General features: G+C 46.4%; 3 protein-coding genes across 5 annotated transcripts; 2 read left to right on the top strand and 1 right to left on the bottom strand.

The window, feature by feature from the left end:
• Nucleotides 1–464: 464 nt before the first annotated feature.
• On the top strand, nt 465–4,980 carry LOC117851835 (uncharacterized). 2 transcript variants are annotated; one of them, XM_034733738.2, is made up of 8 exons: nt 465–780; nt 1,993–3,385; nt 3,480–3,566; nt 3,660–3,730; nt 3,839–3,915; nt 4,015–4,162; nt 4,274–4,435; nt 4,565–4,980. In XM_034733738.2, exons 2-8 carry the CDS (start codon nt 2,008–2,010, stop codon nt 4,754–4,756), a joined length of 2,115 nt encoding a protein of 704 aa, XP_034589629.2. In that variant the 5' UTR covers nt 465–780; nt 1,993–2,007; the 3' UTR covers nt 4,757–4,980. The 2 variants fall into 2 exon arrangements, with proteins under 2 accessions (XP_034589629.2, XP_072149266.1); XM_072293165.1 differs by having other exon boundaries at nt 4,015–4,435.
• Nucleotides 4,981–6,329: 1,349 nt separating this feature from the next.
• Nucleotides 6,330–8,045, top strand: LOC140222496 (uncharacterized). The gene has a single exon (XM_072293166.1). The coding sequence runs from the start codon at nt 6,946–6,948 to the stop codon at nt 7,393–7,395; it is 450 nt and encodes a 149-aa protein (XP_072149267.1). The 5' UTR covers nt 6,330–6,945; the 3' UTR covers nt 7,396–8,045.
• On the bottom strand, nt 7,832–14,910 carry LOC117851834 (putative phospholipid-transporting ATPase 9). 2 transcript variants are annotated; one of them, XM_034733736.2, is made up of 12 exons: nt 13,480–13,621; nt 12,693–12,791; nt 11,446–12,616; nt 11,255–11,365; nt 10,883–11,159; nt 10,693–10,781; nt 10,495–10,603; nt 10,096–10,308; nt 9,865–9,990; nt 9,681–9,779; nt 9,404–9,595; nt 7,832–8,922 (listed from the first exon to the last, which is right to left on the bottom strand). In XM_034733736.2, the coding sequence occupies exons 2-12, from the start codon at nt 12,724–12,726 to the stop codon at nt 8,275–8,277; spliced, it is 3,069 nt and encodes a 1,022-aa protein (XP_034589627.1). In that variant the 5' UTR covers nt 12,727–12,791; nt 13,480–13,621; the 3' UTR covers nt 7,832–8,274. The 2 variants fall into 2 exon arrangements, with proteins under 2 accessions (XP_034589627.1, XP_034589626.1); XM_034733735.2 differs by having other exon boundaries at nt 11,446–12,791; nt 13,480–14,910.
• Nucleotides 14,911–15,177: the final 267 nt, after the last annotated feature.

The raw sequence follows: 15,177 nt of genomic DNA, 5'->3' as shown, positions 1-15,177 counted from the left end.
GGATTTTTAAGTTGAGAGATGGTCTATATCCTGCATATGAGAGGTGAAACTTAGACTACGGTAATAATGAGGCGCGGGGGCGTCAAAAGGACTTTTTGCCATAGAGAAATAAATTAGTGAAAGTTGGCACCCCGTTCCATCAGTGTATACGCTTGCTTCCGTCTAACACGCATTTTGTTATATACGTTTTTCTCGGTGCGTGGCACTTTGCGCGTGTACGTCTACGCGTAGCTGGAGCACCGCCAACAGCTCATCATTTCTCCTCAATCTCCTCCTCTTGTTTAGAAGGAAGCAGCGCGTGGTAGATAATGGCAGGGAGGCGACTACTTCCTTCAATCCCCTCCGCCTCACCCTCCCTTTGCATACATGTAATTTTTTTTAATAAAGCCATGCATTATTGTATCCATGTACACACACATATATATATAAAGTCATACACTGGTCGTCGTGTTCCAGCAAGCACGTACAGCCCAGCCAGAGAGACGTCGCCGCCACGTTCTTGAGCTCCTCCCCCAACAGCAAAGAGAGAAGCGCAGAGAAAAAGAGACGGGCGTTGCTGGGGGGTGGTGGTGGACGGCAACACGTTCTTGAAATATCTCTAGGACTCCATCAACCTCTGCCCTCTTCTTCTCTAGCCGTCTCTTGCTCTCGCGGAGCAAATGCGGCATGGGATTTGAGCTGCATTGCCTGGTCGATCAGCTCGCCCCGGTGCCGTCGCTGGGCGCTTGGTTCTCAGCCTGATCTGTGGAGGTGGTGCCAGCTTCTTGATTGTGATTCAAGGTACGGTTCCATGGCTCCTTCTGATCTTCTGCTTCCTGCATTGTTGTTCACAATTCTTGTAATTTGGCCTTGTCTGAAGATTGTGAGCTTATTATTTTTCTGAGTTAATCATGTTTGTATCAGATTATTTCACCATTCTTGGTAATGGTACCCAACTTTTCCACTGATTTTGTTTTGGACCTTATTAAGTGCCGCCCACCGTAATTTGCTCCGGAAGAAACGAAGTTTCCATGAACTTTAAGAGTGCCAAAGGAATCTTTTTATTTTTACTTTAAGAGATGTAATTTTTTAAGGCCAGGAATCATGTTCTGATCTGTAGATTGGAAGATTTGTCAAAGGTCATATGTTGGGGAGGCTTGATTATTTTCTTCACTTTTTTTATGTCCAACACCACTCTGTCGTTGCTACGCGTTCTATGAACTGTGGCAATTCTAATTTATAGGAACCAGTCCATTTGGAATTTATTCGTTGTACACACTGATGGGGCTCCATGTCTGGAGCCTGGACTTCAGTTTAGTTCAATGCACGTTCTTCTTCAAATTCAGTTTTTTTTTCTGAGATGAGGTGTTAGAGAATATGGCTGTGCATTTTTTCCTGCAACCTATGCCAGCAATGCTGCATCCCAAGTTTCCTCTAGCGGAACATTGCGGTTCTTGATGGCGGCTAAGTGGCAATTAGTGGCGGAAGAGTCCTTCATTCGACAATATTTTTGCATGATTATCTCTGGGATGTTGTCATGACTGAAGAATGCTGCTTCAATCAGAATGGGACATATATGGTTCCATTCATGCACGGAGCAGTGAAATTCTTGAGAAAAAAAAAACTGATGCTGGATTTTTTTTCTTGCTCTGTTTATGATCAATCGTTTCCTCACACTTAGACCTCCTTCAATGGTCAATGGTTGCATATGAGCTAGCTCATATAATATTTTCTTATATTTTAATAGGAAAGAGAAGAGAACTATCTTTTAATCAAGAGATATCTCATACACGCACTTCAAGATTACGTGAGGATGACATGTAGGTCATTTATATTACGAGCTTGGAAGGGTTATCTTCTAAAGTGCTTAGAGCTAGTTACCAGCTCGGTATTGGAGGGGGCCTTATGCTTCTGAGTCAACTCTAAACTAATCTGATCAAGATGAGCAATCATAACAGGATAATCTTTGAACAATGTGGCTCTAATTGCTTCCCTCCAATCTCAACTTTGCAGAAGTAGTACAACAGAATGAGAGCTCTGCTCCAGGCTCCGGCCGCTGGTGCTGCCGCCGGCGCCGTTGGCAGCGTAGGAAACACGCTGGCAACCCCGGGCAGTGGCCTTCCTCCCTCCTCATCGTCGCCGCTAACACCGCCGCCTACTGACACGTCTCCCTCTTCTTCCACCCCTCCTCCGTCGCCATCATCCTCTGCTCCGTCACCACCTTCTCCTGCGGAACCGCCGCCGCCTTCTCCTTCAGAACCGCCGCCCTCACCGCCGGACGCTGCACCACCTCCGCCTACACCGGTTGCCTCCCCACCGCCACCGGAGGCATCACCTCCGCCTCCACCGGCCGAATTGCCGCCCCCGCCCCCGACACCGGCGCCGGTGCCGGAGACCTCGCCGCCGCCTCCGCCCACCGTCGCACCGCCCCCGCCGGACAATGCCGCACCCCCGCCTTCCACCACGCAGGCGCCGCCGCCACCCTCCGCTCCCCCGCCGCGGCGGTCACACGCCACGCCGCCCTCTTCAAGCCCATCTCCTCCGCCACCCGCCGCGCAGCCAACCGCGTCTCCCGCGGCCGTCACACCACCGCCACCGGCGCACTCCACCGTGGATTACTCCCCTCCTCCGCCGACCCGGACGAGCTCAACGACCGCCACGCACTCGCCTGCGGCCGTTGATAGCAGTGCCACGCCGCCGCCGTCCAGCAGCAGCGGGCTGAGCTCCGGCGAAACGGCCGCCGTGGCGGTGGTGGTGGTGATCGTCGTCCTCGGCTTCGCTGGCGTGTTCGTCTGCCTGTCAAAGCGGCGGAAGCGGAAGCAGGCCGACGGCTACTACGCCGGCTTCGCTGTGCCGTCGTACACGCCGCAGCACCTGTCCGGCGAGGCGCCGTTCCTCCGCCCGCCGTCGGCGCCGGGGTCGATGAACTTCAGCATGGGTGGCGCCGGGGGAGGCGCTCCGGGCATGTCGGCGCCGATGAGCCAGGGGTACGGCCAGCCGCCGTGGGCCGCCGCGTCGGCGAACTACAGCGCGACGACGACGGGGAGCCAGGGGCCGGCGCGGAGCGTGGCGGCGTCGAGTGACCTGAGCGTGGGCAACACCAAGGCGTTCTCGTTCGACGAGCTGTACGACATCACCGGCGGGTTCGCGCGCGAGAACGTCCTCGGCGAAGGCGGGTTCGGGTGCGTGTTCAAGGGCACGCTCGGCGACGGCAAGGTGGTGGCTGTGAAGCAGCTCAAGGACGGCGGCGGGCAGGGCGAGCGCGAGTTCCAGGCGGAGGTGGAGATCATCAGCCGCGTGCACCACCGCCACCTCGTCTCCCTCGTCGGATACTGCATCGCCGAGGACCACCGCCTCCTGGTCTACGACTACGTCTCCAACGACACGCTGCACCACCACCTCCACGGTGGGGAACACTTTCGTTTCTTCTTGTAAAATACAGTAAGTTGTAACTTGATGTGGCCCTTTTGTGTCTGAATGTCACATTGTCGCTCATGTAGGGAGGGGGAGGCCGGTGATGGACTGGCCGACGAGGGTCAAGATTGCGGCGGGCTCGGCGCGCGGCTTAGCCTACCTGCATGAGGATTGTAAGATGGATTCCATCTTCTTGGGCTTTGATTTCTTTGTTTTCTAGTGTTTTTCTGTAGGAAATGGAGCCAATTTTGGTGTTTCTGTTGCAGGTCATCTAAGAATCATCCACAGGGACATCAAATCCTCAAACATCCTGCTTGATGACCAATTTGAGGCTCAGGTTTGTTGCTCACAGCAGAATTGCAATATTTTTAAGAACTCTAGACACTTCACCTCTTGGGGTAGGTATGCTCAGGTTTGATGATACTTGAACGGTACCCATGACCAGGTTGCGGACTTCGGGCTCGCAAGGCTAGCAGAGAACAATGTCACACACATTTCAACACGTGTGATGGGCACATTTGGGTAATCCATCTTTGCATGACCTCTAGCACAAATCAATGTTCATATCAGCAAGGAGGTAAAACAAGAGGAATTGCAATTATGCATTTGTGATGTACACAGGTACCTGGCACCAGAGTATGCGTCAACGGGGAAGCTGACCGAGAAATCAGACGTGTTCTCCTTCGGCGTCGTGCTTTTGGAGCTAATCACAGGTCGGAAGCCTGTTGATTCATCACGTCCCCTAGGCGATGAGAGCCTTGTTGAGTGGGTAAGCTCCAGCATAGTGCTGCTACAAACAGCAACCGTTGCACCCATACTATTCACTCACTTTGTACCAATCACTGATAACATGTGTTCTGAATCACAACCCACCTTACAGTCAAGACCACTACTGAACCGCGCAATCGAGAACCAGGAGTTTGATGAGCTAGTCGATCCCCGCCTGGACGGGAATTTTGATGATGTCGAGATGTTCCGTGTGATTGAGGCAGCTGCGGCGTGCATCCGGCACTCAGCTGCCAGGAGGCCCAAGATGGGGCAGGTACTACTGAGCATTGACAAAACCTTAGCTGTACTGTAGCAAATCTGACAAGTTGAAAGTACACTATACACCCCACTTCCCTTGGCTTGTTGCTGACCAAACTGAGCCTTCCTCACCGGTTTCATCCAGGTCGTCAGGGTCCTCGACAGCCTGACAGACGTTGATCTCAGCAACGGTGTGCAGCCAGGGAAGAGCCAGATGTTCAACGTCGCCAACACGGCGGACATCAGGCAGTTCCAGAGGATGGCGTTCGGCAGCCAGGACTTCAGCTCGGAGTACAGCCAGTCCAGGTCGAGCATAGGCAGCAGGAGGGATTTCTAGAACATGAAACATGTAAAGCTTCTCCATCTGCGCTTCTTCTAGTTTGCGATGATTTTTGTTCTCGCGATGTATTTATTCTTTCTGGTTATTTTAACAGTGATCACTACCATATTGTTTCTGATGTTTTTGGGCCAATCTGTAAATTGAGATAAAAAAAATGCACATGAGAATGTATTCTTTGGCTATCCTGAATGGTAAACTTTTGGTTTCTTCTCATACAACAATGACTTTCTACAGAAATATCTGGTAATTTTTCTTTGTATTACTCAACTATCTCCTCTGCTTTGAACACTTTGATGCGCTCTGAGCACCTTAACGTTCGGGACTACAATTGCACATTGACATCAGATATTGGTTAAAGCCAAACAGCACCTCCGCTTTATTAAAAGTACCAACCAAAACTCAAGAATTTTTGTCTAAACTCAAAAACCAAAACAAATGTCCTGCTGGCCAACCTAATTTCACAAGTCACCAAGCAGCTATCATGAACACCGCTACTTCCCTCGCATATGGGAACCCCAGCTACCTGCCACCAAGTACCGGAAACCATTGGCATTGGCAGGGCGGAGTTCCAAACAATTGTGTACCTGTTGGAGCAAAAGTGCCACAAAAAGTAGTTGCAGGAGGGAAAATCAAACTCTAGAATATTACTTGTTGGCGGGTGTTTTTACAATCTTTCTCTTTTTTGGATTTATTCACACGCACATTTTATTTGCAGGTAATTTGTACTAGAAGACAATACTTTATATTAGAAGTGGGATAATACTTTATTCACACACACTTTCTATTAGAAGTGGGATAATATATTATTTTGCTGCACACTCTGCACCCCATTTTGGTGTTTCTGGATATCTTATTTGTTAGATATGCTCAAGCATCTTTCCTCTCAAACTATGGATCACACATCATGCCATAGCCAAATGTTAAATACAAGGAGCATGGTGGTGTATCAATTTTAATTTCTCCACTGTGAAGATGATACTGTTCTTTTGAACCTGGCATGGTCAATAATGTAGTGAATTTAGCATTCAGTTTTTCTATATATTGGAAAAACTAAGAAGCTATACTATCACAGCAAGATTTAATGCTTAGAAATATCAATAAATGGAGAACAAAAGGTTTGATGTGGGCATAAATTAAGGTGTCATTCCTTCGAGGTTTGGTGTTCATGGTGAAGGCCAAGAAAATTTCTCAAAACATTTTTAGCATTGAGATGAATTTGTGTTGTTCTTTAGAGAGTATCCCTGCTCAAAGGGGACAGAGATCATGACACTGCGGAGTTTGGCAGATGGAAGTCGGAAAGATGAGATCTCTTGAGCCTGTAATACTTTTATACACCCCAAATACAATATAATACGAGTGCATGATTGGAAAAAAGAGAGAAAGGCGGGTAACCTTGCCCACTAAGCAAGCAACATGCCATGATGGCATATATCTGAGCTTTAAGCTTTAAAACAGGGCCGGGTTAACCCCCCTGCTGCGTGGCCAAAGCTTCAGAAAAGGTGCAAACCTGATCGAATTCAGTGTCCTACTCCATCTGCCAATGAAATGGAAGAGGCAAAAAGGGAAAAAAAACCCAGCCTTTCTCTCTCTGATTCAACAAGGTGGCCAACTGCAATTTCATAAGGTGAAACGGTTGCCAGCGTGTAGGGCATTGCATTCGCGATGATCAATCATCATCGGCCGTCGCAAGCTGAAAAATGATTGGGGTCCAGACTCCAGAATTCAAACATTGACTCACAGTTGGGATGAAATAAACTTTAAGAAGATGGTTCCTCTGTGTCTCTTTGATCGTTCTCCATCCAATTATATTGTTATTGGCATGCACAGTCCTGGAGCAGATCAGATCAGAGATGTTCTTTCCCTTTTCCTAGATACACACACACTGAGAGACGCCATCAAGCAACATTGCATGAGAATGAGAGCCCCCATCATGCTTCTTTCTCCTTTTCTTTCCATGTTGGTGCCCACTCTGTAGTCCTTCCACACACACACACACACACACACTAAAGCTGACCTCCAAACCCTTTATTCATTTTTCCCTCTCTTTAGCTTAGTTTTCTTCCTCACCTATCCTCTCCTCCATCCATCACCACCACTACAATGTCAAGCATTAGTGCCACTAATACTAGTACTAAATTTGCAAAAAGCAAGTGACACTTTTGCCCCCCTCGCTGCCCCACCCATCCATGCTCACCTCATGGGCATCGGCATTGCCTCCATCCTCAGCTCAAGCCAAGCGCCGCGCATTCACCACCCACAACCGTGCGCGCAGTGTCTCGGTGCGACCAAGAATGGCGGCCGTCATGCCAGCGACACCGACCACGCCGACGACGGCGACGACGATGCCGCTGCCGAGCTACCAGGTGTCCGGCGCGGGCGGCGTCCCGCGGCACGCTGCCTCCGCGGGATCGTCGATCGGCGCCTTCTTCGGGGTGCTGGCCGCGGTGCTCGTGCTCACCGTGCTCTCCTGCGTCTTCGACCGTGTATGCGCCGCGCAGGCCGAGGGGCCCGACGAGTCCTACGACTGCAGCAGGCTGGCGCGCTGGCGGCGCCGCCGCGCGCCCCGGCGGCGGCCGGCGCCGGCTGCGGAGGCCAAGCAGCAGCCGGCCGCGGATGGGCCGCCGCCTGAGCCGTGACGCATGACGCTCGGCTGTCTTCATCTTTTGCTGCCCTTAATTGCAGGTTAGTATGGTAGTAGGAAAACTGAAAATAAAACAGATATTGTAAATCGATGTAATGTTCTTTTAACCTTTGATGAAGAGTTTCAGGTCACTGTTTAAAGTTTGATTTATCTTCTGCTCGTCAGTCATTTTCATATAGAAACATCATAGTGTTATGACTCCTCTTTTTCTTGCCCTACGGCCACATAATCAACTTTGAATTTACTCACAGAAAGCGTTGTTTCCGCAAAACAATTTTTTTGCCAAATTTTCTTCCACGAATGGAACAATTATTTTCTAGCCAACTTGAAGAAAGCAATAATTATAAAGGCACGGAGAGCCATATGGACTCCCACACTAGCAAACTCATGCAAACAAGTGCAATTTACATAAATATCTTTAGACACAAGTATAACTACATAGCAAATCATTCATTTATGATTCGTTCCAAATAATAAAACATGAAAACCACTCAAATCAGAAGCCTTACCATTATTATTTTTTAAGATACAATTGAGAGAGGCAGGCAAAGGGGGCAAAAGAAATACAACACAAAAGGAAATTCTACCAACCTGGTTACAAGCATCTACATGTATAAGAGAAAGGTGGAAAAAAAAAAGCACAAAGCATTGAACTGCTAAAAATGAACTTTACAGTAAGTATTCTCTTGGCCTCCTTGTGATCTATCTAAACAATCTGTGATCTTGCTCTATCATCTGAACTGGAAAAGCTCCTATGACAGACATCATAGAAGCATAAATCCAGGAAAATCCCCAGGTTCCAATCAGTTCAGCTGTCATCTTCCCGGAGACGATAAACTATAAGCTGTACAAAACGCAAAATCTACTGAAAATACTATTCCTGAACCTCTAGCTCTGTCTCCCTTGTTATTTGCATAGCCTTGCCATCACGACGAGCAGAGATACCGACCATCCTCTGCTGTGATGATGTTCTATGTCGTGACGACAACTGCCTTGCCACTTCAGGATCTTCAGCCTTCCCCAAGTACCTTTTCCACTGAATCTTGTTGTGGAACATCGGGAAAAACCGGATCTGGATTGCTGCATAGCTGAAGTAGGGGACAAGTGTTGCCATCACAACGAAAAGTGTCACCAACCAAAATGAAAGGGCCGGGGCCAGCTGCTCGATGAAGACCATGTATGCTGTTGTTGAGAACCTTGGGTTTATGGCACCATAAACCAAGAGAAAGAGGTACCATACGGCAATGCTGCCCCATATGAATATGTGCTGGATGATGGTGAAGTAGTTCACAGAGAGCGCCATTTGACAGTTCACGACCCATACAACACAAGTGTACATGACAACACCTAGGGCATCCAAGCCCGCAACTTGACCATCCTGACGGAATGCCTGGTCCTCAAAGGCAGTTATGCAGAAGAAAAAGATCAAGACAGCATTCATCACACCGTTAAGCATCCAGCCAAGTATCCGCCGCCAGCTGAATAATATATTTTGCACTCCTTCTTGGTAGAGCTGCGGATACTGCAAAGGAACAGAGAACATGAAGCTAAGTTAAAGTAGGTAGGTAAAACAAAGGGAAAACAAGACTCAATAATTCAAACAGCTCTTTGGACCTTCAACTAACTTGAAAAATAGTGTTATCCTGATTTGTCCAATGTAGCAGTAAAATTGGGACTTCAAAACCCCAAAAATAGGACTTATAAAGGCATTTTAAAGGCTGAAAAAAGCCTTTGGACTAAATAAGAGATAGTACTTAAATAAACTGAAAACATACACATCATGAGAACTCTTCTAATCAACAAGGGAAAAACACTTAGGCCCAGAGAAACAAAACATTATAGTTATGTACCTTGCACTAATCCCAAGGGTAGAAAGCGTACTTTCTTCAGAAAATATAGGGTAGAACATCTTTACATGATATTACAGATTTGACAGGGAGTGTATCCAAAATTGTCTACTACTCAACCAATGATTTTATTTGTTCCTAAACTGTTTAAATTACCTGTATGCACAACCTGGCAGACACATCCTGGTCAAACACTCCCAAAGCAATGACGGGAAGGGAAGTGAAGAAAACATTATAGAGTGACAAGAACCAATCATTGTAAGCTGGCTTCCCGGAGAAAGATGCAAATGCTTCGTACAGAAAGATAGTGACACCAAAAGTAACATTCTTGTAGAAGAAATAGCATATCTGCACATCAACCCCCAAAATATTATCAAAAGACTTGAATTACAAAGCCTGATTAAATCAAAATAAACGTAAATCGCAACTATACCATCACTGAAATGCGCCGGTAACACCAATGTCCGTGCACCAGAAGTAATCGTTCTAGAAAGCGGAATTGGGCAACAGCAACATCACTTGCCATGACGGCCTAGAACATCATAAGAAGAAACAAGGAATAAGGAAAGAAATCATGGGCACAGTTAACAAAAGTTATAAAGCATCGAATTAGTAACCTGCATTCCTTCAGCACCACTAATGCCAACCCCTATGTCAGCTTCTTGAAGCATTCCAACATCGTTTGCCCCATCACCTATTGCTAAAGTCACTTTGTGTGTCACTTCTTTAACAAGTCTTGTAACCTGGATAGTTGTATGTTAATGTGTTTGCATGTATTTTCTGGAAGAAAAACACTAAGAAAATACATAGAAAAGAGACAGGAACTTAAGAATAGCAAAAAATCTGACCAGTGCCTTCTGTTTTGGTGAAGATCGGCAACATATCACTGATGCGCACTTGATAGCAAGATCTAGGAACTTAAACTTGACATCATCTTCCAAAGCATAAGTTAGTGATTTACCATCAATGATTAGTGCAAATGATGCAGTGCTAGTTTGAGTTGAAGGTGGAATTTTTTCAATCCCATCCTCTATCTGATCCATGACCCTTTGCTTTGATGCCTGGAGATAAAAAAAGGATGCAACGATTGATTGGCTAGGTTCTCAAGTAATAATTGTGAATGTATGCCTTGTTTTTTTTAAACACTAGGGAGCTATCATTGTAAACAGGGAGCATTCCAATAGTTAAGTCTTTTATATGTAAAATGACTGCAACATGTCTGATGTAACATGTAATCAATTATTCACCTTAGCAATTGCTTGTTTGTCTCCATTTTTCTCCAATGCTATGATGTCAGGTTGTTCCAGTGTGACAATTATCTGTGTCATGCCTTGCCTGAGTAGGCTACATGCAAACCTGCAGTTGGAGAAGCACATGAATCAGAAAAGAAAACAGTCAGGTTGAAATAAAAAGTTCATATTTAGAAGCAAGCATAGAATGCTTACCCAATATTGATAGCTGTCTCCATCTTGTCGCCTGTCAGGACCCATATCTTAATTCCGGCTTGTGCGAGCTTGTCTATGCATTCAGGCACCTGAATATGTAAGTGCACATGAGTACATGAACAGGCAAGATTCCCTAGAATGCATACAAATAAGATGTGGAACAGAAAGGTTTATCCACAAAAGGTCATACCCCCTTTTGGAGCTTGTCTTCAACAGCGGTGGCACCAAGAAGAATCAAGTCCTGTTCAATGCTATCAGCAGCTTGCTCAATTTTTTCATCCCTGTCAGCACTTACAGATGTTTTGGCATCGTTCAATTTTTCATTGAATTCCTTATACTCTTTTTCATCCAAGACACGGTATGCTAGAACTAAGGTTCTCAGACCGGAATCAGAATACTCATTTATGTGTCTTCTAGTATCTTCTTCAAATTTTCTTCCATCTGGTGCAAGCCTTTTGAACATCACACTGTTCACATAGGGACAACAATTAGAAATCATGGACAGAAATAGAAGTATCGATCTCTGACTTAAACATGGAAATCTAATCTAAATAGAGCTAACCTATCAGCACCCTTGCTGAAAAGTAATATCCTTCCCTCTGGTTCCTTGACTATCACAGACATCCGTTTCCTTGAGCTACTGAATTCCAATATATTTAGGAGGTCATACTTTCTGTACCAGAATGCAGAAGGATCAGAATTAGGTACCAAGGAAGGATAACCTATAGAGGAAAGAACAAAGAAATTTGTTACCTTTTCTCAACAACATTCTGACTTGGATCCCGTTCACGAACAATTATAGTTGTTGGTGACCTCTTGTAAAATTCGAACCCTAGTTCTCTAGCTGCAATAACAAATGCAGCTTCATCAGGGGACTCAGCTTCATATGAAACCTTCCCAGTTTCATCTATTTCAGCTATGCATGTGTGGCAGATGGCTAAGAGCCGGAAAAAATCTCTTATCATATCTCTATTAGGCTCATTAGTCCAGTTTCCATCCATTATTCGCGGATCCTTGAAATTGAACCCTTTAACATGAGGACTGTCGTCAACTTTCTTGTCCTTGTGGTCTCCATTTTCAATGTCATCATCTAACCGAGCCCCTTTCCTCATAGCCATAGCTCTCTCAACTTCAGTGACACCCTGACCATAGGCAGTGCCGGCAATCGAACACTTAATGAACTCCATCATGTTACACGTCAATGTCCCAGTCTTATCAGATAGAATTGTATCAACCATACCTAGTTCTTCATTTAGATTCGAAGTACGAGCATGAGTTGGCTTATCTGATTCTTCATGGTACATTTCAATATCCTGGTTGATGAATAGAGCTTGCAAGAGCTTGACCATCTCAATGGATATGTACAAAGAAATTGGTATGAAGTAACTATACAGCATCAAGGCCGTCAACAAATGAAAGAAAGATGCTAGAGCAGCTCGTTTTGGATCATAGAATATAGTAGTAGCATCTGGACGAAGATACCACCGTTTGATCTCACCATCTCTTAGGTCCTCTTTGGTCCATATCCCAAAGAAGACAGAACCAAGCAATGCAATCATGAGTAGAGAAGACATCAGAAGGTAAATAATTTTATCCATTTTCTTCTCAATCTTACTTCTTTTAGATGGTGGATCAGTAGCATTTTGCATCACTTTAGTATCGTGACCTGTGAAGATGACAGCCCCATATATGTAGTCTGTGTTCCGTAGTTTTGAGTCCCGAAGAAGAAGCTGTTGGGGTGACAGGGGATGTCGCTGGCCTTTCCATTCCATTGAACCGACAAAAGAGTAGAGGTTTGCATTTGGGTCTTCACATTTTATTGTTTGTCTGACTTCTCTAAACTTTATGTCCTCTTGTAAATCCGATGTGACCTCGAGAGCTTGTTTAATTTTCAAATTTGTTTCACCATCGAGGTTCATAGTCTCTACATAACAGATTCCATCCGGATAGTTAGATGAAAGCAGAATCATATCAGCGGGAAAGAAATTATCCTTCTCCACCTTTATTACATCTCCAACTTTGATGTTCTTCCATTTTGTCTCTTCAAAATTGCCATTTCCCCTGTGCACTTTGACTATCCGATTATTGAGCTCATGATCCTGGGTGATGTAGTGGCACAGATCTATTTAATATACCAATAGCATGGAGAATTTACATAAAATATTCAAATTAACTAAATTACACTAACAGTCAATTACAACTAATATCAATGTCAGAAAACCATCACATAAACGTGTACAGCATCAACTATATGAGTTTATAACGAAGTTAATTATGTTACAACTTGATTCCCAGATAAGCTCAGCATTTATATATATAAAAAAAGATGACTTGGAATATTAAGTGATACAATTGAGACCACAAACTATTGCTACATCACACACAGCAACACAAGTAGAATGGATCATTGTGATTATAATCCATAATGGATCACATGGTCAAATCACACGCATGGAAAATGATCAAATTAAGAATTTAAGTTTTCGACACCAAAATACATAGTAATATAGCTCAGTGAATTGTTCAGAATGAGAATTCATTGTTTGCATAAGTAAGGCATACATATTATTTCCCTATAACCTATCTATAGAGAATGAACCCAACAATCCCAACACCAAGAAAAGGCGAAGAAAATTTTGTTCCGGTTTATTAAATAGTATATCAATCAAGCATTGGATTAATTAAGCATACGAGCTGTTCGAGTACTTTCAAACCACAGTGCTTACGTCATGAACAAAATTCAATAAATATTACAGCTAGGATGTAAACATAAGATCCGAATGGCACCTGTTGTTTCCTCCTCCAGTCCTCAACCCCTTCTTTCGCCATGGTGGCCACAATCACGACACACAGCGGCGCAAGCGCGCTCACTGCTGTGTAAGGCGCGAGTGGGGTCAAGGCAAGGATACCCGAGACGAGGAAGTAGAAGTTGGCCACCCTCCTGAACTGCTCGAAGAGGGACTTAGGCAGGAAGGTGGCCAGATTGTACTTTGTCGTCGACACCTCATTAAGCGGGTAACTGAATCCCTCCTCGAGCCTATCCGGCTCGTTGACGTACACGACCCGAGAGAACCCCACCATCCCAATCCGCGAGTGATCATCACTGGGGTCCGTGTGACAGCGGATGAATGTCAACAATACACTGAGCTTGAGCTTCTCCAGCCTCTTGATCCGATGCCGCGCCATTCCTCTAGACTCAATGAAATCGCTGCACCAAAGCTTCTCCAAAAATCCCCAAGAAGTCGACAGGGCCACGGATTCAGGGTTCTTGGCTGCCACCACCCGAGCAGCCAACTTGCTCCAATCTTGTTGAGCAGTGGGGGCAACAGAGCTCCAAACCAATCTTACTGCAGAACGCAATCGGCAATCCCCTCAGAAGAAGAGGAGCTCAGATTCGAGCTGCAATGGCCTCCAAGGAAGCGCCCCGCAATCAATTCCCACCCAACTCCACCCCCACACCCACCTAAAAAAAGCAAATACGCCACGCAGGCACAGAGAGAACTGCCGCAGAGCCGGGACTGAGCTGGACCAAGCCGCTTCAGCAGCGGCAAAACCACCTCCTTTCCCAAGAAGAAGAAGAAGAAGAACGCGTCAACAGAGCGGCTCCTCCGAGATCCCGCCCTGCTGCCGCGGCGCCGTCGCAGTCGTCCTCCTCCGCCCCGCTTCGCCGAGACGCCAGAACCGCGGCTTGAGGCGACCACACCGGAGGCACCGATCCATGCGGCGGCCGGCTTTCCCGCGGTGCTGCGTCTGTGCCTCCTCCAAGAAAGGGACGGCCCTCAGAGCAAGGGAAGGATTAATAGGCGGCGGGAATCTCCCTCCCCGCAGGGGCGGCAAGGCAATGCGCCCGCGACGCACGCAGCCGGCACGGAAGGCACCCAGAGACGGACCCCGCCCACACAGCACGCGGGTCGGGCTGGGTTTTGCCTTGGTGTGTCCGCCGGCGAATCAGGGGACGCGTCGAGGGGAAGGAAGGCCCCGTTCGGCACGGGAAAATTCCAAGCTTTGGGAAGGAGGAGAGAGAGCGGGAGAGAGGGAGGGAGGGAGAGGCGAGGCGAGGTCAATGGAATGGAGTAGGCGACGGGGCGTGCAGCGCCACGCCGATGGAGGAGAGAGTCTAGAGAGAGAGAGGGGAGGGGAGGGACGTGTGCGATGGGTTTGGTAGGTGGTGGCGTCGTCGTCGTCGTCTCCCCTCTCTCCGCCTGTCCTCTTCTCTGCTCTACTCCCCTACTATAATGGTGATTGCTGGATCTGCTGCCCCCGCTGCCTCCGTGTCATGTCTTCCTTCAACATTTTTTACTTCTTGTATTTTGCTTTCCTTGTATACTCCCTCCATTCTAAATTATTGATCATTTTAACTTTATAACATAGGTCTAAGTGCACAGTAATATTTATGAATCTAGATTAGTCAAAACGACTTATAATTTAAAACGGAGGAAGTAATTGATTGATATATTATGATTCTCGTGCACTTTCAAATAATAA

The sequence above is a fragment of the Setaria viridis genome, chromosome 4 (assembly GCF_005286985.2).
Source record: "Setaria viridis chromosome 4, Setaria_viridis_v4.0, whole genome shotgun sequence".
Lineage (NCBI taxonomy): Eukaryota > Viridiplantae > Streptophyta > Magnoliopsida > Poales > Poaceae > Setaria > Setaria viridis.
This window is presented reverse-complemented; position numbering and strand designations above follow the sequence as displayed.

Coding starts and splice junctions, on each gene's coding strand:
- LOC140222496 (XM_072293166.1), top strand. CDS start 6,946: ATGCTCACCTCATGGGCATCGGCATTGCCTCCATCCTCAGCTCAAGCC.
- LOC117851835 (XM_072293165.1), top strand. CDS start 2,008: ATGAGAGCTCTGCTCCAGGCTCCGGCCGCTGGTGCTGCCGCCGGCGCC. Junction 3,567..3,659: donor AGCCTACCTGCATGAGGATT/GTAAGATGGATT, acceptor TTTCTGTTGCAG/GTCATCTAAGAATCATCCAC. Junction 4,436..4,564: donor GGAGGCCCAAGATGGGGCAG/GTACTACTGAGC, acceptor GGTTTCATCCAG/GTCGTCAGGGTCCTCGACAG.
- LOC117851834 (XM_034733735.2), bottom strand. CDS start 13,878: ATGGCGCGGCATCGGATCAAGAGGCTGGAGAAGCTCAAGCTCAGTGTA. Junction 11,366..11,445: donor CAGAATGTTGTTGAGAAAAG/GTAACAAATTTC, acceptor ATTCTGGTACAG/AAAGTATGACCTCCTAAATA. Junction 9,780..9,864: donor GTGGTGCTGAAGGAATGCAG/GTTACTAATTCG, acceptor ATGATGTTCTAG/GCCGTCATGGCAAGTGATGT.